At 39.3% G+C, this 20,947-nt stretch overlaps 1 protein-coding gene and 1 long non-coding RNA gene across 6 annotated transcripts in view; one reads left to right on the top strand and one right to left on the bottom strand.

The window, feature by feature from the left end:
* LOC111560109 overlaps positions 1–20,947 on the bottom strand; it is a 59,433-nt gene that overhangs the window by 15,100 nt on the left and 23,386 nt on the right. The window contains exons 3-4 of one of the 2 annotated variants that reach the window (XR_006596461.1): positions 7,155–7,303; positions 3,229–3,949 (exon numbers count right to left, since the gene is read on the bottom strand). This is a non-coding gene — a long non-coding RNA (uncharacterized LOC111560109). Of the gene's footprint in view, positions 1–3,228; positions 3,950–7,154; positions 7,304–20,947 lie in introns of those variants that run through there. The other variant, XR_002741667.2, reaches the window with a different exon arrangement.
* The window catches only part of ADAM28 (ADAM metallopeptidase domain 28), a 74,414-nt gene continuing 54,846 nt past the window's right edge, over positions 1,380–20,947 (top strand). For 2 of the 4 annotated variants that reach the window (XM_045055378.1, XR_006596460.1), the window contains exons 1-6: positions 1,380–1,535; positions 7,173–7,276; positions 14,124–14,200; positions 16,978–17,056; positions 18,451–18,527; positions 20,300–20,492. In XM_045055378.1, the coding sequence (XP_044911313.1) occupies positions 1,478–1,535; positions 7,173–7,276; positions 14,124–14,200; positions 16,978–17,056; positions 18,451–18,527; positions 20,300–20,492 (588 nt within the window). In that variant the 5' untranslated portion in view covers positions 1,380–1,477. The remainder of the gene's footprint in view (positions 1,536–7,172; positions 7,277–14,123; positions 14,201–16,977; positions 17,057–18,450; positions 18,528–20,299; positions 20,493–20,947) is intronic. The other 2 variants (XM_006930633.5, XR_006596459.1) reach the window with 1 other exon arrangement.

The raw sequence follows: 20,947 nt of genomic DNA, 5'->3' as shown, positions 1-20,947 counted from the left end.
TAAGTTCAAATTCCACTTCTGCTACTTACTAGATAAAATGACTTTGGGCAAACTTTTTTTTTTTATTTATTTTGTGTGTGTGTGAGAAAGAGAGGGAGTGCAGGGAGGGACAGAGAGGGAGAGATAGAATCCCAAGCCCTACTTGGGGCTCGAACCAGGGAACCCTGATATCATGACCTGAACCGAAATCAATAGTGGGATGCTTAATCAACTGAGCCCTCCGGGCACCCCTGGGCAAACTTCTTATTCTTATTTACTATATAAAGGAGGACAGCTGAGTCTCAATCTTTTGAATCTTTTATCTTTTTATTTTGAAGAGGCTTTTTTTTTTAAAGTTTATTTATTTTGAAAGGTGGGGAGGGGCAGGGAGAAAGAGAGAATCCCAAGCAGGCTCCACACCGTTAGGGCAGAGCCCAACGTGGGACTTGAACCCATGAACCATGAGATCATGACCTGAGCTGAAATCATGAGTTGGACTCTCAACTGACTGAGCCACCCAGGTGCCCCTGAATCTTTTATCTTTTTAAATCCCAGGTTTTTATCAACAAAATAGGGGTAAGATGGCATTTATCATACAGAAGTGTCATAAGAATTAATATGATCGTAATATCAAGGACCTGGAACTTAGTAAGGGAGCTCACCACGAGCCATTTAGTGAGTCATACACTGTGCTATCTGGACATGCCTGCTCAGCCTCACTACCACCAATGACAGCCCCTCAAGGTTTTTTCTGGAAATTACGTCCTTTGGGTCTAATAAGGCTTTTTCCCACTCCTGGTTGTTAGTGATGATACTGAAGATGCCCTTGGAGATCTGAACAACCTTGAGCTTGTATTGTCCTACATTCTTATTTCAGGATGGTTCAAGCTCCCTGAGAGCACCATTGTGTGAGAACAGAATAGAAGATAACTGGAAAAGAGAATTTTATCTAATAATTGGAGTGGATTAGAAATTGCTTCACTGAACCGCATCTGTATGTGCGGGAAGAATGCCATTCGCAAATACATATATAGCAAATACATCTGTAAACATAGCATATATTTAGCAATACATATACAATACATAGCAAATACATATATAAACATTTGCATACATTTATAACATACATAATAAATGTGCACACTTACCAAGGTCCATCCAAGCCAGTTAGCCCAAGATAGCTTCGTGGGCTATAGTCATATACTGGAAATGTACTACTCCAGAGTGGGGAATGCGGGAAGCACGAAAGAAAGAGAAACAATAGCTTATGGTAAAGGAGCCTTAGAGCCAGGAGGCAGCCAGAACTTCCTCCTGCAGGGCCATTGTTGCAGGACAACAGCTTCAGGGTTGTGCAACACCTTTAGTAAACACTTCCTGAAGCAGAGACAAGAATGAACCCGGGAGTTTCATTCTGTCTCACTTGAGAGGAGTCAGGAACAGATCAAGCAGTGCACCCTGAGCGAGAAGGGCAGGCGCTCTGCCCCTGGGCTCATCCAGCATGCTGCAGGGGCTTCTTCTGACAGTCACGGTCACGTTCCTCCTTTCTCCAGTTCCAGGTCGGTGTTTAATTCCTTTTCGGGTTCTGTTAGATACGCCAGTGAACTGCTTGCTTTTCACCTTCTCTCAATAGCTTTTTTTTTTAAACCAATTTTACTCACCAGTTGGGCTGGTTTTAGTCTGCTGTTTTGGGGGGGTGGTGGGCTGTGACTGCTGTAAACCCTCAATGTAAAGGAGAGGGAAGGAGACGACTTGAATCCATTTTCCTATGTCTGATATGGGAATACATAGCCATCAAAGGGAAAACTTCATACAGCTTAATTGAAGCAGAGAATATGATCTTCGTGTCACAAAGCGGAATTCGTCAAATCCCGCTTGTCATTTTGAGAGAAGTAAAGATGCAGAGGATTTGACTAGCTACCGCTGTGCACAAGCCTTTCAGAAAGTATCCGCGGTAATTATAGGGACCAGTTTGGCTCGTCGTGTTCCTTTTGAGTGGACGTTTTTATGTTTGGTCCTGCCATTACTGGTGATAATAAGTATGACTAATTAGGAATAAACAGGTGACCAGCTTGATATTTCTAAAGCATTGTGCTATTACCTGATCAAAACAAGGTTATCGTTAAGCTTAAATGGATCATTTATTTCTATTTTGCTGGTTATCAAACACGTAAGACTTCAAAAGGAGAGAAATTTTACTTCTCCATAATAAGTGACTTCTGGCATGTCCCTCCATTTCTGAGAAATTCACCAATTAGATGTTGGTTAAATTTAATCATTTCCTTAACTTATTTCTATTTCCGGAGCTTATTTAAGTCACCACATTAGCTTCGGTGCGTGAAAATCCTTCCCATTCAATCTTTTCTTGGGTTTTAGAGTGCTTGCGGAGATGTAGGAATGGGAACAGATCATCAACAAGAAGTATAGGGTTAGGGAGGGAAAGATTCTCTTCTCTCTTGCACTCTCCCTACTTGGTCACTAAAAGTAATTCTCCCCACCTCCTCCCCACTGTTTCTGATTTCTTTTCCAGGCTTCTGAGAGTTTTACTTCACATCATTTACTATAGAACTGTACTGGGCATTTAAGTTATTGACTTCAATTTCTACTTTGGGAGTCAACCTTAATAGAAACCTTCTTTCCCTACATGTCTCCAAAAGTGCTATCTCTAAAAATTCTTTGGGATCCCTCACTTGGTTGGCCCCTGAGAATTGCTTGGGAACTAGCTTTATTGAACAGCATAAAGATCAAGCAGGATCCATTAACAGCTAACCCTGGAGTCCACCCACATGACAGGCTTTTCACCACATTGGGCATACTAGCTGATTCTGTTCTGTCATCTTTGCATTCACAACATGGCACCAAGAGACAGCTTCCTTAGAAACCATGCCTAAAACCGTGATGTCTTCAAGTATTTGGTGGTGGGGACAGAGGGTTTGCAGTATCTCTTGTGAGAACAGGGTGACCGACAGTTACCCCCTCATCTTCTATCTTGAACAGAGAGTCCCCCCCCCCCACTTTACCTTCCATTTTTTATTTTCGAGACTGTCCCCTTGGCAGTGAGTATTATTCCCACTGATATTATTCCTACATGGATTTCTTTCCCAGCCGGAATGTAAAAAATAAAGCAATTCTCATTTTCTCATCTCTTCCTTTTTGTTGATCTGCCCCCACCATCCAAAGAAAATATATGTGCCTCGGACCATGACTTGTGCCCAGTTTCCACAGACATGAAATAAAAGAATGAAGTATAATTAGGCCAGCTGTTTGTACGCACTTCACCATCCCCTGAGAAAAATAACTTCTAGGATTTCATCATAGGAAAAAACCCAAATATTTAAAAGGATGCAACAGTTGTTTGGGGGTGAGATGTACGTGCACTGACAAAAGAGAAAGTTCTTTAATATATTTCAACAGGATATCCAGAGGGTACAGTACTTTTTAAAATTATTTTGTTTCAAATTAACAATTCTTTCTTATCTTCATAAAATGACTGGATGAGCCTCAAGAGCATTTATAATTTAATCTTCATAGCCAAAATGATAGATTTAATGAGGATGCATTTTTCCTCGATGTTTGTCGTCACTTTTACTACACTAAGCTTCCAATCGCCAGAGTTTGAGGGGGTGCAGCGCAGCCCAGATCTGAAGTCAATATTGAATAAACTCTGATCCGGGGCTTAATGTCATGTGTTTAGTTTGGAAAGACATTCTTTAAACGATTTGGAACAGATGTGATCAAAAATGAAAATGCCAAATATTATACACAAATGTGCTAAACTCCAAAATTTCCCCCAAACACATTAAAACAGAACGTGGCAATCCAGACCAGTGCCTGTGATATTAATCTTGCCAATGAGTATTCGCTTTTCTAAAACCAATATACAGTAAAATCATTATCTCAGGCAATCCAAAATAATAGTTTTGTTTTTTCTCGATCTAGTGTTGCCGGCCAGAAGTAATCCAACGTGTGAGTTCTGTGGGAGAGAGAGAAAGCGAGTACTAAAATGAATTAGTAGAAACATATTGTGTTACATCTCGGATTTGTGTAATCCCAGGATGGCAGTTAGTTGTGTTTGTTCCACAGGCTTCCAAGTAATTAGCCTGATTTTATTCAGCTGGGAGGAGGCTGCGTCATTTCCATCAACCTGAAGGATGATTGAGCCAAACGATATTTCGGTCTGCTGTGTATCTCTAACTTGGGTCATCTGTGATCATTTGAATCTCATTCTTTCAGGGGCCGTCTTGGTCCCACAAAGATAAGAGCCATTAAGAGAAAGTCTGTTTCTTGTAGAGAATGTACTATGTTGCAAGAGCTTGGGAAGAGCCGAAAATCTGTTGCTTGCACACTGAAGATAGTGAGAGGTTGCCAGAGACTTTTTAAAAAAGTATTCTGGTTTCTTTGTTGATAGATTTTATTTGCCATTTGGAAGTGTGCAGACATCAAAGATCTGGAGGTAAATTTCTCCACTAATGTACATATTTGACTTCATATTTAAGTCAATGGGTAGTTTCCGATTTCATGAAATGTTAAGATTTAGATACTAAGTAGAAGCATGGAGATGCGTGTATATGTCAAGAAAACTTGCATTGGCCGGATGGCCTGTTTCCCTCACCCCTTCTGAAAGGGGAATGTGTGTGGGCTATCATTTTTTGCTTTGATAAAAAGAATCTGCCGGATAGTTATTATTTTATGACCCAAGGGCAACTTGGGCTGATATTTACTCTTGGAATAGTGTACCATGGATGAAAACCAATTTTCAAACAGCATTGTCAGAAGAGTTACTTTGGCTGCACATTGGTGACTATATGGCTTCATGAACTCCATATTAATGGGACTAATTGCGCCGATTGGACATAACCCACAAGACAGCATGTGGTTGCCTTATGGTGTGCTTGTTTGGTATTACAGGTTTGCAAGAAGCTTCAGGGAATTGTGTCAGTACCGTCAGTTAATTTGTGGCAAGAGTAATTTTCTGAACCTCTTGGCATCTTATTATTTTGACATAATTATGATAATTAGGAAAATTTTAACTCAATGCTAAAATGATCGATTTAATGTTCCTTTAGGCTTTTTAATTTCTGTTATAAAATTTTTTGATAAATAATATTATTGTTTTCCTTTACAAAAAATAAATTAAATAGAAATAAAAATGCCCAGTGATTATCTCTGCAACAGCAAGAAGGTCTTTACAAAAAATAAATTAAATAGAAATAAAAATGCCCAGTGATTATCTCTGCAACAGCAAGAAGGTCTTTACAAAAAATAAATTAAATAGAAATAAAAATGCCCAGTGATTATCTCCGCAACAGCAAGAAGGTCTTGAGGTATCTTATCTAGTTCTTGAAGTCTTGTCTATGTAATGAGACTTATTTTATCAAAACCAATTACAACTTTCTCCAAATGATCCTCATCTCTTCAAAGAGATTACAGAGAATTCGGTATTTGTTTGCAGAAAACCATAGACTACATGAACTGTCCTTAAAGGTCATTTAATCTTCTGTCTTTTTAACCAATTAAAAAATTAGAACCAAACCCAAAGTTCCAGTATCCTAGGGTTGATTCCATGATTTTAAATGTTTTCAAAATGTTTTCAAGAGTAAATCTCAAGTAAATCTCATTGAAAGAAAAGCTATTGCATATCCCTTTAATGGCCTGGTTTTTACCTAATGAGATTTAGCCAATGGCTCTTAAGTGGTCAAGTGCATTTAGCCATCCTAAAATGATAAAAGAAAATGGACATAACTAGGAATTTTTTAAAGTTTCTGCTTTAGGGTTGCCTGGGTGTCTCAGTCAGTTGAGCATCCAACTTCGGCTCAGGTCATGATCTTGCGGTCTGTGAGTTTAAGCCCCGTGTCAGAGCCTGGAGCCTGCTTTGGATTCCATGTCCCCCTCTCTGTCTCTGTTCCTCCTCCGCTGGTGCTCTGTCTCTCTTTGTCTCAAAAATAAATAAGCATTAAAAAAAAAATTAAAGCTTCTGCTTTAGTTTCTAAACAACATTTAAAAAAAAATATTCTCTGGGACATCTTTGGGATAAGCGTACAAGTCACCCAAGATGACTGACAAAAAATACTCAATGTTATTTGTTAAAAGATCAAAAAATAATATAAATTTATATTACCATAGAATTTAGGTTTGAGTGCTTTAATAAGTTGGGATTATCTTTAGAAAGCACTCTAGTCATTACCCAGAGAACTAAAGCCCTTCCAGACCACAGTGTTAGTAAATGGCCAGCCTGGGCCCATACTTTGATTTTTGGTTTCTACTGCATCTATATTCTGGGTAGACCAGTAGCCCCTTCAGAAGCCAAAGAGCTGATCTATTGACATTTACTTAGACACTATTCTACACGGAGGAAGGACTCCATCAAGTGGGAAAATAAAAAAGAAAATAGAAAATTCAGTGTTAGTTTTCGGAAAACTGAATTCATCTCAAAAATAACTTGTAGAAACAATGCTGAGATGAGAATTCAAAATGTAGATAGAAGGTTGGATGAGATAAATGTTCAATTGTCTTTCCATATGGCTCCAGGCTCAAAGTTCCCTTCCGGACCAGTAATAGTGCTCTAATTGTTTGCTTCTCTAATTTTTATTCTTTTCATGCTTTGTATGCAAAAATAAATTTACCCGTATTGCAAAAGCCAAACATTCTATGTAGCTGGCATTGGAGCTTTATTACTGCATCATAGTTTTCTTCGTTAATGTAAAATATTGCTATTGGACAATACGAAAAAATATTAGAATCAGAAATGGCATACATCATTGATTTCATTTTTGTAACACTGTGTAGTTTTCAGAGTACTTCTACTCAATTATGCTGACACTGACAGAAGATTGTCGTAGAAGATTAGTTTGGTTTCTGCCTTCCTGTGCTGGCCTGTATTGCTTGCTACGTTCCTCCGCAGAAGATTCAAGGTAGCAAAGAGAAATGGAAAAATCCAAAAGAAATACTTTCACCAAATAGAGATACACTTGCAAGCTTTCAGTGGGGATGTATGTGAAGGTCTAGGCTAAAGATCTGAGAGGAAGAGTGGGTTTCTGATTTTGTCTCTCTACTCTTAAATTACTCTGGCATAAAACTCAGTTAAGCCTCTGTATGTGGCATTATTGCCGAAATGCAATACGGCTGATTATTACCAACCGGCTTGTTTATTTCTTCTGCTTCACTCAATCTGCTCTTACCTTTTTTTCCCTCCTCAGTAAACGCGATAAAAGAACTCTCTGGAGTGAAGAACTATGAAGTGGTTTATCCCAGAAGACTTCATTCACTACATAAAAGAGAGGTCAAGAAGCCAGAACAACAGGTACCTCTTTTGACTTAACGAAGAGTCCTGAAAAAAAAAATGCATATATTTACAGGTGGTATGCATATAGATATATAACTCTAATATATAAATATGTACACATATTTATATAGAGACATTTTTATTTGTTATTTGACCTATATTATTTTTATTAATCGTCACAATAACCCAATGTTCTATTTTGAGCCTCATTTTTTTGCAGATTAAGGTTCTGACGGTTGAAATAAACTGTCCAAGGTCACACAGAGAGTAAACCTTAATACTTTTATGGTAATTTCTAATTCTGTGTACTTCCAAAGAAATTAGATACAGTTTATTTTATCTATTATCTACTTATCGATCATCTGCATATCTATGTACACACGTACAAACAAAACCATGAACATTAAAACTGAAGTAGAAGATAAAATATTGTGAATCAATTAATATATATATGCATATTAAGTTAAGATGAATTACTGTAATTAAACATGAAATTTATTTTTGTCTTTCCTAAAGAGAAAGTTATTGAAGTTTGTAGAATTCTTACTACTTAATGAAACAACACAGTCTCAGTCAAAAGCTAAAAGCTAAAACATGATGATCCATTCAACAGTTTTCTCATTACCTGCACTCAGGAGTCTTCTGCTGGGAGACAGGAAAAATACAGATAAATGAGACATAAATAATAACTTGTAGAAATATTGTAAGATGCAACTCACTGGGAGTACATATCCTCCCCACTGGATAAGCTTCCCCACAGATGATTTCTTCTAAAGCAAACATGTTTATAATAGCAGAACCATAGGAGACCCTGTTTATTGAAATTATTCTCTCTCAACAAAATGTTTCTGGTAAATTTAAATGGGACCTGTATGCACTGGGTTCCTCATCAGTATGGCCCTCTTCAAATGCTTTCCAGTATTCTCTTAAAAATGCCAGATACCTTTAAAGTGAATCCCTCACAAAACAAATTTAAGCTTTTGAACAATTTATTTTGTTGAAAAACTCTAGAATAATTACTGACACCTATTAGATGATCAGTCTTAAGTTTTGGAAGAATTGAGTGGATGGATGCAGTTGATACAATGTGCTTGATATTTATTGCCAATACATTATTTTTCTAGTCCACAACTCGATTCACTGATTGTATAAGCCTTATCTTTTCTTGATTCATAGTAAAAGTGTAAAGGATCTGAATTCAAAAGGCTTGTTTATATTCACATCTTAGCTTTGTTAATTTTCTCTGTTAGACACTGATGAGCTTCAATTTTTTCATCTTAAAATTGAGATAATGATAGGAATGCTTACTTTATATGGCTATTTGGAGAAAACTTACGTGCAAAGCAAAGCAGGATGCAATTATTAACTCCCTGCTCATGATTATGCTATGGCACTGTCTTATATAAATCACCACCTTCTACTTCTGACTAACTGTCATGGCTCTTTTCCTTAATATAATGGTTTATTAAGCCGTTTTGTTATCTTTCTGCTTCTCAACACAACCTCCTTTTTAGTCAGCTTTGGTAACCTCAAAGCCTTTCTTGGCAATATGTTTATTTCTACCACTCGGCCCTTCTTATGGATTTTTTTTTCCTATTTAACATGTTCTCCCCCTATGTAACACCCAGTTCATATTCTATTCTTGTAAAGTAAACACGGAATATTTGTATATGTACTGATAGATCCTTTTCCTGGAGTCATGCTTCAGGAATGGCCAGTGTTACACCATTTGGCTCTTGATTTTCTCTTAATATTGATTTCACTATCATTATCGTGTATGTGTGTGTGTGTGTGTGTGTCCAAGTGACTGTGAGAATAAGTTTAATCTTCTCATCTGGGTTGAAACGGCCCACGTCAATAAAAAAAAAGTGTTTTTTTTTCTACCTTTAACATGCCTCTGCTCCTCCTTACCCTCACCTCTCAACCTGTCCTATGGAAGGTATTCCATAAATGTTCATTGATTCAAGGAAATCCCCACAGAACACATCAATCTTACCTTTTGGGGGAAATAAAAACATTACACCAAATTCCATAGACAACCAAAGGGAAATGCGCCTAAGCGATTGGAGGGCTTTAATGTTTCTTTATAGGGTGAATATTATTTTTATTTTTGTCGTTTTGTGGAGTATATTTGCAAGAGTCTCCTTGCTGCCTTCAGTTGTCAACAGTAGGAGGTAACATGTTATTAGCCATGAAGAATGTGACAGGGCGAGGACTGAATGCTTCCGACCATCTCACAAATACATGTAACTCAATCATGTTTGCCTTTTAGTATTATTCAACTAGCATTGATGTTCTCAGGTGCTGGTTGATGCCTTTGAAGTACCGGCCAGCAAGAATGTGATCGATCAAACCATTAAAAACCACAAAAAACAATTCCTGGCTGAAGAAACATTCCAAAGGCATTGATCTGCTTTTCCCAGTCACTGTCTTCATCCTCTGATATTTCAGAATCTCACCTCCTTTCCCTCGTCACAGATGTCTAGCTCTCATTCTTACAGTGCCTGGACTACTGTGTATAGAATCACCAGATTCTAGCAAATAAAAATACAGGACACCCGGTTAAATTTGGACGTCAGATAAACAATGAAAGCTTTTTTTTTTTTGTAGACGTCATCTCCAATATCATGTGGGTCATGCTTGTATTTAAAAATCACTCACTTTATCTGGAATTCAGATTTAACAATGCCCTGTATTCTAGGCGGCGATCATACCATGGGGCTTTTTTCACGTCCCTATGAACGTGTTCTGTCTACAAATATAAGGTCCTGTGCTGCTGCATGTCTGATATTTCAGGCCTGCCTGGTCAGGCTTGCTGAGTTCTGCCATGACACTTGTTTTGTTTTGTTTTAATTTTTTTTTTAACGTTTATTTATTTTGGGGACAGAGAGAGACAGAGCATGAACGCGGGAGGGGCAGAGAGAGAGGGAGGCACAGAATCGGAAACAGGCTCCAGGCTCCGAGCCATCAGCCCAGAGCCCAACGCGGGGCTCGAACTCACGGACCGCGAGATCGTGACCTGGCTGAAGTCGGAAGCTTAATCGACTGCGCCACCCAGGCGCCCCATGCCATGACACTTGTTTCACAAGCATAGACCATAGAAGCCAGGGCCTCCTTGTCTATCTAACACGCAGCAGGCACATTCTCTTTCCTTCCACAGAATCTTCCCTTTTTGTTCACATACAGCTTATGGCCAATACGAACTCTGTTATACAAATAAGCCAAGTTGTTAGAAGCTATCTTCGTAGGGGAAGGAAAAAAAAAGAGGTTAGAGTGGGAGAGAGCCAAAGCATAAGAGACTCTTAAAAACTGAGAACAAACTGAGGGTTGATGGGGGGTGAGAGGCCGGGGAGGGTGGGTGATGGGTGTTGAGGAGGGCACCTTGTGGGATGAGCACTGGGTGTTGTATGGAAACCAATTTGACAATAAATTTCATATGTTAAAAAAAAAAAGAAGCTCTCTTCGTGGTTTCTGCGTTGAGATTATCAGTCCTCCTCGTGCAAAGAATTGATTAGCAATTATTCAAAATAACTAGAATTTGGAATGCATGTGACGGAAGGGATCTCTATATCCTGAAGATGTTATATACATTCTCAGTCAAATTAATCACTTCTCAAAGCAGGGAAGAGGAGGACTTGTATACTTATTATTATGTTTTAAATATTTTTTTATTTTTTTTAATAATTTATTGTCACATTAGCTAATATATAGTGTATACAATGTAGTCTTGGCTTTGAGAGTAGATTCCTGTGATTCATCACTTCCATACAACACCCAGTGCTCATCCCAAGAAGTGCCCTCCTCAATGCCCATCACCCATTTCCCTGCCCTCCTTACCCTGCCTCCCACCCCTATCAACCCTCAGTTTGTTCTTTGTATTTAAGAGTCTCTTATGGTTTGTCTCCCTCTCTGTTTGTAACTTATTTTTTCTTCCCTTCCCCTATGGTCTTCTGTTAAGTTTCTCAAATTCCACATACGAATACAAAGATATATCTGTCTTTTTCTGCCTGGCTTATTTCACTTAGCATAATACCCTCCAGTTTCATCCATGTTGTTGCAAATGGCAAGATTTCATTCTTTTTCATTGCTGAGAGGTTTTCCATTGTGTGTGTGTGTGTGTGTGTGTGTGTGTGTGTGTGTATCTATATCTATCTATCTATCTATCTATCTATACCTTCTTTACCCACTCATCAGTTGATGGACATTTGGGCTCTTTCTATAATTTGGTTATTGTTGATTTATCCAAAGGATACAGGGGTGCTGATTCATAGGGGCACATATACCCCCATGTTTAATAGCAGCGCTGTCAACAACATACGTACTATTAATCAACTGTGCCCTCTACTGGTCTAGAGAACAGAGGCACTGGCTTTACCTTCAGCTGTGCCAAGAGCATGGCCCCATCCTTCTGACTTCATCATGCCTGGCATCATGAAATAGTCCTCTGAAAAAATTTTCTGGAAGGAATACTCAGGGGCTGAGTAGAAATTTGCATGTTTTTTTCATTATCGTATTTTTGGTTATGCTGTGTATGCATGGCATAAGGAAAACTGAATAACTATTTGTTGAATAAATGAGCAAATGGATAATAAACAAATGAACAAATGGGCACATCCATGAATTAGTGTAACTGGAATATATTACCCATATATCTGCATAGAAATGTATTCAGTAAGTACTTAATTAAGGTCCTGGGTGTTGGGAACTTAATATTCAAAGGTAATTCCTATCTTCCCAGGATTCTGCCTATAGAGCCCACACACTTCCTTTGAGGCCCAAACTGCCAGGCTCTTGGCTCATGTCACAAAATAAAACATCTGGCGGCCCAGTACCTTCCTTATGTTGGGAACAATTTCAGGTCTTAGCTGGGTCCACCAGAGTTTCTGGAGGCCTCAGACTACTGTATGTCATGGCAACAGTTGTATTACTGGAACCACACCTCCCTGGGACTTCGAGGGCTTCCTTGGCTATTTATTTTCTGTGTGCATGGGCATCATCTTGACTTCATCCTCTTGCTCCCCTCCCAGGAACGTCCAGGATGGTGGCCTTCTCAATTCACCCACTAAACCTTACCCATGGATGGTGTTTCTCCTGGAGGAAGTGTTTGTTTATATGTCCTTATGGCCAGCTAACCTTATTCATTGGGCTCCAAATAATTTCCATCTAGTGGACACTGTCCAAATCAAGGTGCATCTTTCCTCTCTAACCCATAGTTCAGGACCCAGGCTGTATACAAGTAGGATACGCTTTTTATTAGCAGGCATTGCTTTCCACCATGGACTTCTACTTGGAAAGTACAGTTATAACATCACCTAGAGCACCCTGTTTCACAAAGACTTGTTTTCTTCCTTGCTGTTTCCTTTCGTCTATAATCTCTATGCTAGTGTTGGCTAAAACTTCCAGTCCAAAAGCAACAATCTTTTCTAAAACCACCACCAAATAAATTTTAGGTGAAAATCTACAAAAATCCATTGCTGACAGGAAATGCATATCTGGAAGCTTCTTCTGGGTGGAAGATTACATTTACTATCCTCCAAATATTTTAATTCCATCTGGCCTTTCTTAAACCTGAATAATAAGTGGTTACAATGATTCCCTATAATTTTTATTTTCAACCCTCAGGCTTTTTTTCCCCCCAGCCCCTGGTGTTTATAAACATGATGTGAATTACAGCAGCCTCTCCTCATCTAGATCCACACATTGTACTTAGGAGTTTTTGACTTCAGAGAAGACTCCAATAATTGATCATTTAAAGGGAATGTGGGCCATAATGGTTGACTTTGGAGATGGCAAACCCCGGCACAATCCTTCTGATCTGGAGGCCCAAATTCACTATTGTCCTTTGCTGAGCTCAGGTATTGCTCTGGCCAGGAGACGGAGGAGAGAAGAAAAGCAGAGAAAACCGCACTCAGTCATATTTGGTCTGACATATTTAGATCTCTTTAATAACAATGTCCTGGCACTCCGCAGGGAGTTTTTAGATTCACTGTTTTATAGAACAGAATCAACATTCAGCACACAATAACATCTTCTTTAACACACTTCTGTACAGTCCTATCTCCTCTTGGATATATAAAAAAAAATCTCAATTTCCAACCATTCTCCTTTTCTCCATGAGGTTTATTTGAGGTAATACTTTCCCATTCTGAACTCCTAAGACTTATTTTCTTCCTGATGACTTCATTCTGCTTTCGAATACATATTTCTGTTGTTTTGTCCATATTCTAGCTTCCATTTAGCCTTGAGAAGACCTCCAGACCAAAAATCATCTGTAAGAGTCTTTGAGGTCTCTGGGTCTGCGTGCTTACTATTCCTTCTTCTCAAATAACTTCCCCACCCTGCTTCACCTGGCTAATTCATGTCTCGGCTTACATGTTACTTCCTCAGGAAAGCCTTTTCTGACCTTAAGATGTTAGACACCCTACACTGCATTCATATTTATGTCCCTTATCATATAAATCATTTTTATTATCTGTATTTCCACAAGATTTTAAGCTTCCTGACAGTTGGCATCAATTTTTTCTTGCTTAGCGTTGAATTTCCGGAACCAAATAGAGTCATGCTTATAACTCAAATAATATTTGTATATATATGATGCCTATAACTGAAATAATATTTGTAAAATGCATGGGTGGATGGGTGGATGGATGGATAGATGGATGGATATACAGGTCTCAGGTAATTTGTCCATTCAGGTGGCAGAGTTGTGTGATTTGTTAAAAGAGACCAGAAGCAGACATTTGCTATTATATGGACTACTGCTAAAGAAAGCAGGCATTGTTTGCTGATGATTAAAAGATGAACGCAGCCAAATCAATTATTTGTGTATTTATAACTACCAGCGAATGTTTGTGCATTTTTGCAGGAAAAATTTGAAACTGAATTGAAGTACGAAATGACAGTTAATGGGAAAATTGCAGTGCTTTACTTGAAAAAAAGCAAGTAAGTGTTTTTACTTCTCACATTACCCTCACCAACAAAACGTTGCCGAATGAGTCTGTTTCTGCCTAAGGCTCTCAAAAACCTCGGCTAATAAGCTTTTTCTCTCGACTGGCCCACGGGGTTGGGTGAATATATGTTCCTACTGAAGTGGTTTACGTTGAGCAAAACAATAGCTTATCAGTGTTTCAATTCTTCTAGTAATAAAACACAGTGAATGAGGTACAAGCAGATATACATTTTATCAAGTTCAAGGAAAAGGCAGATTTCTAGACCTTCCCCTACATTATTTTGTTATTTTAATATTTTAATTTTAAATTTATTTATTCAAATTCAAGTTATCTAATGTACAGTGTAGTATGGGTTTCAGGAGTAGAACCCAGTGACTTATCACGTGCATATAATCCACAGTGCTCATCTCAACAAGTGCCCTCCTTAATGCCCATCATCCATTTAGCCCACCCCCCGCCCACCACCCCTCCACCATCCCTCAGTTTGTTCTCTGTATTTAAGAGTCTCTTACAGTTTGCCTCCCTCTCTTTGTAACTTATTTTTCCTCTCCTTCCCTTATGTTCATCTGTTGTGTTTCTTAAATTCCACATATGAGTGAAATTATATGACATTATTGTATTTTATTTACTAGTACTGAAAGATTAGATTTGTTTATTTATTGAGAGAGAGAGAGACAGATAGAGCACATGGGCTGAGGAGGGGATGAGAGAGAGGGAGAGAGAGAGAGAATCCTAAGCAGACTCTGCGTTGACAGTGAGGCTTGATCCCATGAACCTTGAGATCATGACTTGAGCTGAAATCGAGAGTCTGACACTTAACCAACTGAGCCACCCAGGTGCCCCCTGAAGGATTAGGTTTTAAAACGATTCTCAATCATTTCCACCAGGAAAAAAAAAAAAAAGATATATCTAAGTTAAATAACCCCTAGGACCAATTGGGCTCTCCTGATTCCAACGCCAGTGCTCTTTCCCACCCAGTTACACACTAACCTGCCCACTTTCTCATGCAATTACATTGTCCTCCTGTTCCCTCATTCTCTTTATTCATGCCGGCCACAGGCAACATTCTTGCAAATTTCATGGCCTCTGCTCTTGCCCAGATCTTGATCATCCTACATCTTGACTATTTCAAACGTAGTTCCCCCCCCCCCCGAATTCTGTGCTTTCAAGCTCTTTCAATCCTTTAATTATCCTATATAGTACAGCAAGATTTTTTTTTTCATTCAAATAGACTCTTTGCCTTTTGCAAAACTTCACAAGAGCCTGGAATTTGGAAATCACGTGGCAGGGTGTAAATAGTACAGGTGTGGACTTGAAGCAGACCTGGATATGATCCTTTGCCACTGGAACTGTGTAATTGTTATGGAACCTGGCTTGGATCCAGCCAGCCGAAGAACCAAGTGGCACTCAGGGATCTCGGAAGGCAGGAGGTTTATTTCACACAGGCGGGCTCAGAGAAGGTCACTCTCTAGAGGTCTGAGTTCGTAACCAGAGGGAACAATTTATAGCCTGTGACTTCCGCATTCCGCATTAGTAGTAATTTGGCCAGTGTGGCAAGAGGGGTAGGAAGAGGAACTGGGAAGGGGAGTCTTTGGGCAGGGACTGGAATTTCCCTATCAGTCCTGTCGGCCACTTTGTAACAGATTTTTCCCTATCATAATCTCATCTGGAAAATAATGTGAGTCATATTTACCATGTAAGACTTCAGAAAGGATGAAATGAATGATCCATGTAAAGTGTGTAACTCAGGTGGCATTTTACACCTACAAGTTTCTTCCTTTTCTCCCCACCCCGCCTCTTTAAAAGGTATATCCAGGGGCGCCCGGGGGGGCGCAGTCGGTTAAGCGTCCGACTTCAGCCAGGTCACTATCTCGCGGTCCGTGAGTTCGAGCCCCGCGTCGGCTCTGGGCTGATGGCTCGGAGCCTGGAGCCTGCTTCCGATTCTGTGTCTCCCTCTCTCTCTGCCCCTCCCCCGTTCATGCTCTGTCTCTCTCTGTCCCAAAAATAAATAAACGTTGAAAAAAAATTAATAAAAGGTATATCCAGACTCTTATGTGCTGGTGGGTCATTGAAAGAACTCAAAAAAGCTCGGTGAAAACTCTGGAAGGGCCCTACCTACCAAAAGCATGTCAGTTCCCAATAGACTTTCACTGCTACGGTTATTAGCAGTCGCTGGGAACTGAAAAGCACTTGCGAAAATGTAGTTATCGTAAACTGGTGAGGGACGCTGCCCTTTTTAGTCCTTTTTATCAACTCTACCCTTCTCACTTCCATTTGGAAATGGAAATTTATCTCCCCTAAATAAGAATAAAAGTCTGATGAAAAAGCAGATACTGTTCCATGCTAGTCAGGCATATCTCTGGCCTTCTCAGTCTTCATGCTTGTATTAGTCTTGAGGGGTTAGGAGGATGAGCTCAGGAGCTAGAACATTCCTGCGCATCCAGTGAAAGCTTTCATTTTGATAACTGGACTTTTTAAAAAAAAATTTTTTTTAATGTTTATTTTTGCGAGAGAGAGAGAGAGAGACAGAGAGAGAGAGAGGTGAGCGGGGGAGGGGCAGAGAGAAAGGGAGACTCAGAATCCAAAGCAGGCTCCATGCTCTGAGCTGTCAGCACACAGCCCAACATGGGGTTCGAACCCATGAACCGCGAGATCATGACCTGAGCTGAACTTGGACACTCAACAGACTGAGCCACCCAGGCACCCCTGATCACTGGACTTTTCAATTAGCATGAGTAACCATGAATTTGTTTTTCTTTTTTTCTTCAGGGGTCTCCTTGCACCAGGTTACACGGAAACACATTATAATTCCACTGGAGGGGAGGTCACCACCAGCCCACAGATCATGGTAAAATAGAATATCCTAGATTCATTGTCAATCAGGGTATGACTCACACACCCAAAGGCAGTGTCATTGCCATACAAACAGGGAAAGTGAAAGCATTTACGACATTGGTGCCTTTTCCAGCAGTAGTAATTTCTTAATTGATCCTCCAATATTTGTATAGTTTGACAAGAACAAATGCATTTCTTGACCCATGGTCAAGACCCATGGTAACCCTTTCCAGACTTCAGGGGCTCTCTCTAGGAGAGTAGGCAGGAGTTGCTCATCTTCATTAGAAGAGTGAAAAATTGAATACGTCGTGTGTCTTTTTTTTTTCCATTTCTTTTCTTTTCTTTCTTTCTTTCTTTCTTTCTTTCTTTCTTTCTTTCTTTTGAGAGAGAGAGAGAGAAAGCAGGGGGTAGGGGCAGAGGGAGAGAAAGGGAATCCCAAGCAGGCTCCATACTCAGTGCAGAGCCCAACATAGGGCTTGATCCCACAATCCTGGGATCATGGCCTGAGCCGAAATCAAGAGTCTGACACTCGACCAACTGAGGTACGCAGGCGCCCCTACATCTCATGATTTTAGTCAATGCCAATCACCTCACTCGATTGTATAATCTCTTGATCTCAAGACTATTTCCTCAATGACAGAACTGTAGAATTCTGTTTTTTTGTAAATACTTTTTTTACTCTTAACTCCTATTTAGAGAAGGCAACTGTGTTAAGTAGTGTGAGGGGTATTTTATCATTTCCATCTTTTCTGAGCTCCATTTTACTTTTGGAAGGCTTTCACTCATTCTCCTCATAGTGATGGCACAGACATTTATGTGGGTCAATACTCATCGGTCCAAAGCAGAAAGGTGTGCTTGATTAAAGTACATCCATATGGAAAAGTGCTACAGTTGGGCATTTTTCTCCAAATGGAAGCAGAGATGTCATACTAATCCAGTTAATCTGCTGAAACTTTTTGATTGCATCAAGAAACAACAACACAATCTGGAAAACCTATTCATTGGAAAGAGCTTGTAGGTGTCAGAAAAAATAATTAATGAGCAATCAGCCCAGGGAAAGAATATTGATGTTTTGGGGACTTGGGTTTTCAATTTTCATCTGCATGTTGTTTCTTCCAGACTGAATTCACCCCTCTTACCCTTTTTTCTGCAAGACTTATATTTACACCAACATTTAACAAATGTTCCTTAAGCATTGGGCTAATTAACTAAATATTAAAGGTTTTAACCACAAAAAGCTTCTTAACCATTTTTTTTTTTTTTTGTATCTCTAAGTTGACTGTTGTTCAGCATAAAAGGATTTGAAAATATTATAGATCTTGTTGCCAGATTTCAAATTCAGATTTAGGAGTGGATCTAAGAACACACACACTTTCCTTTACAAAACTCTTTTTTTTTCTTGTTTAGGATGACTGTTATTACCAAGGACATGTCATTAATGAAGAAGTTTCTGATGCTAGCATGAGCACGTGTAGGGGCCTAAGGTAAGGCTTCGAGAATGGTTTGCGTATATCTGCGGTGATGGGTGAGTGTGTGTGTTTTAATAAAGCTGAAGAATCTCAAATATAATGAATTATATTGTAGTTAAGTATGAATCCTAAGGGCTCAAGAATTTTGAAATTTGAAGGAAACAGGTCTCTTTTTTTAAATTTTTATTTATTTTTTCAATATATGAAATTTATTGTCAAACTGGTTTCCATGCAACACCCAGTGCTCATCCCAAAAGGTGCCCTCCTCAATGCCCATCACTCACCCTCCCCTCCCTCCCACCCCCCATCAACCCTCAGTTTGGAAACAGGTCTCTTGATAGTGGTTTGTAAATTACACATTTGAATTACTTGCAGAAGTGTGTTTGTTTGTCTGCTTTTTTCAAAATACAGGTTTTTTTTTTTGAGCTCGAATCTTTAGGAAACAGGAGCTCCTCTCCACCTTCTCTCTTTACTTTAAATTCCCTCTTCAGCTTGTCCTATCCAAGCCTATGACATCATTTTTTTCTGTAGGCATCTGTCTACAGTGAGATATTTCTTCTGATGCCCAGACTTGATTATCTAATTTTGTCTTCCATATCTCCACATCTCTTCCATATCTGGATAGCTTAATGAAATCTCAGTCCTGATGAACCCCAAATCAAACTAATGATTTCCTCCCAAATCTGGTGTTTTTCCAGTGGTCCCTATGCCAGTGAATGGTATAATCAACCAACTTCTTGCTCAATCCAGAAACCTAGGTTCCTTGATGATTTCTTGCCTCTCAACTACCCACTTTCAATCCATTATCAAGCCCCATTGATTATATGTTCTAAATGTTCACTGAGATTATTCAATACATTCTTGTTGTACTGCCACATCCTACTCCAAGGTACCATGGTCCTTTATGCAGATCATTGCAACAAACCATCTACTTCTCTCTTCACATCCAGTCTTGTCTTCTAATTCAATGTACACTTAATCCAGTCTCTTGCTATATATTCTTAGGGTTTTTCTTCATAGCAATTATCTGTAATTATGAATATTACATATAATATATGTACTTATGGGTTAAATGTGACTCTTTGATCCACATCCATCTTCCTTGTTTGACTATAAGCTCCACAAGAGGAGAAACCACAACTCTTTTCTTTCTTACTGTCTGCCCTTAATCCAATGACTAATGAATAATGGGAAAGCCCTAAATATTGGTGAAATGAATCTTCGCTTGGGGCTCCAGCAGGGATAATTGATAAGAAATTGATAATATTTGTTGATCAAGTGCTTTATATATTATGTCCTTCAATCCTTACAATCATTCTAATAGGTAGGTACTATTCTCATTTTTTAAAAGGAAAAACTCAGGCTGTGTGAGTCTAGGTACTTTTCCCATGGAATCAGAGCTAAAAAGTTATAGACCCAGATTTTTAATCCTTATTTATAGGACTCCGAAGTCTTAATTTGCAGGCACCTTTAATGCAGACAAGGCTTGAGAATTGGAAAAACACTGGGTGAGAATCAGGATATTTCCATTCTAGTGTCAGCTCTGACACAACAGGTGAGCTATGTGACATCACAATAGTCGCTTCTCTCCAACGGGCCCCATTTCCTCATAGAAAAAATAAGTTGAGGTCATCTCTAAGTATATCTTCAGCTGCAATGTTTCCCTATTTTCCATGGCCGTGAGCTTGAAATTATACGGCTTTGGTAACTTTTTGCGATCTCTAGGTCTATAGTGTTTTCAAAAGCAGGAATATTTTTTAAGAAGCCTGGATTCTCATGTTTTCCAGGGGCTACTTCAGTCAGGGAGATCAAAGGTACTTCATTGAACCTTTAAGCCCCACAAATCAGGATGCACAGGAACATGCACTCTTCAAGTATGATCCCGAGGAAAAGAAGGCTAACAGCACCTGCGGGACGGATGACATATTGTGGGTACACGGATCTCGGCAGAATGTGTTTCCACCTGCCACCAGTCTGGTGGTATGTATACTTTTATTTTTTATTTGCAGCGCTCGCATGTATCTCGTCCTGGTTGCCCCGTCTTCCAGTCTCAGTAGTTGCGATTAATGGAAACTCGATAGTCATTGTTGAACTAGTAGCCCTATAGTAGGCTCTAGAGACACTAACATCTTGTTGTACATTGATGATTTATTTAATAAGTATTTACGGATCGACTATTATGCGCAAGGTTAAAATGCATAAGGTTAGAACCTATCGATGCGTAAGGTTAAAATGAAGTGTAAATATGATGCTTGCCCTCTAGGAAAAGGCAACTTCGCCAATGCTACAACACACGACAAAGGTCTAGAGCATTACTTTGACGTTAAATATCCTGCCGTCTTCATGAATGAACTCATTCAACAGATTTCTTTCTTGGAGTGCTGCTATGGGTGCTGGGGATGTAGCAGTGAGCAAAAATAAACACAGGATGTGTC

This window comes from Felis catus, chromosome B1 (assembly GCF_018350175.1).
Source record: "Felis catus isolate Fca126 chromosome B1, F.catus_Fca126_mat1.0, whole genome shotgun sequence".
In the NCBI taxonomy this organism is placed as follows: Eukaryota; Metazoa; Chordata; class Mammalia; order Carnivora; family Felidae; genus Felis; species Felis catus.
The sequence above is the reverse complement of the archived record's forward strand: the minus strand, read 5'-3'. Positions and strand labels throughout refer to the sequence as shown.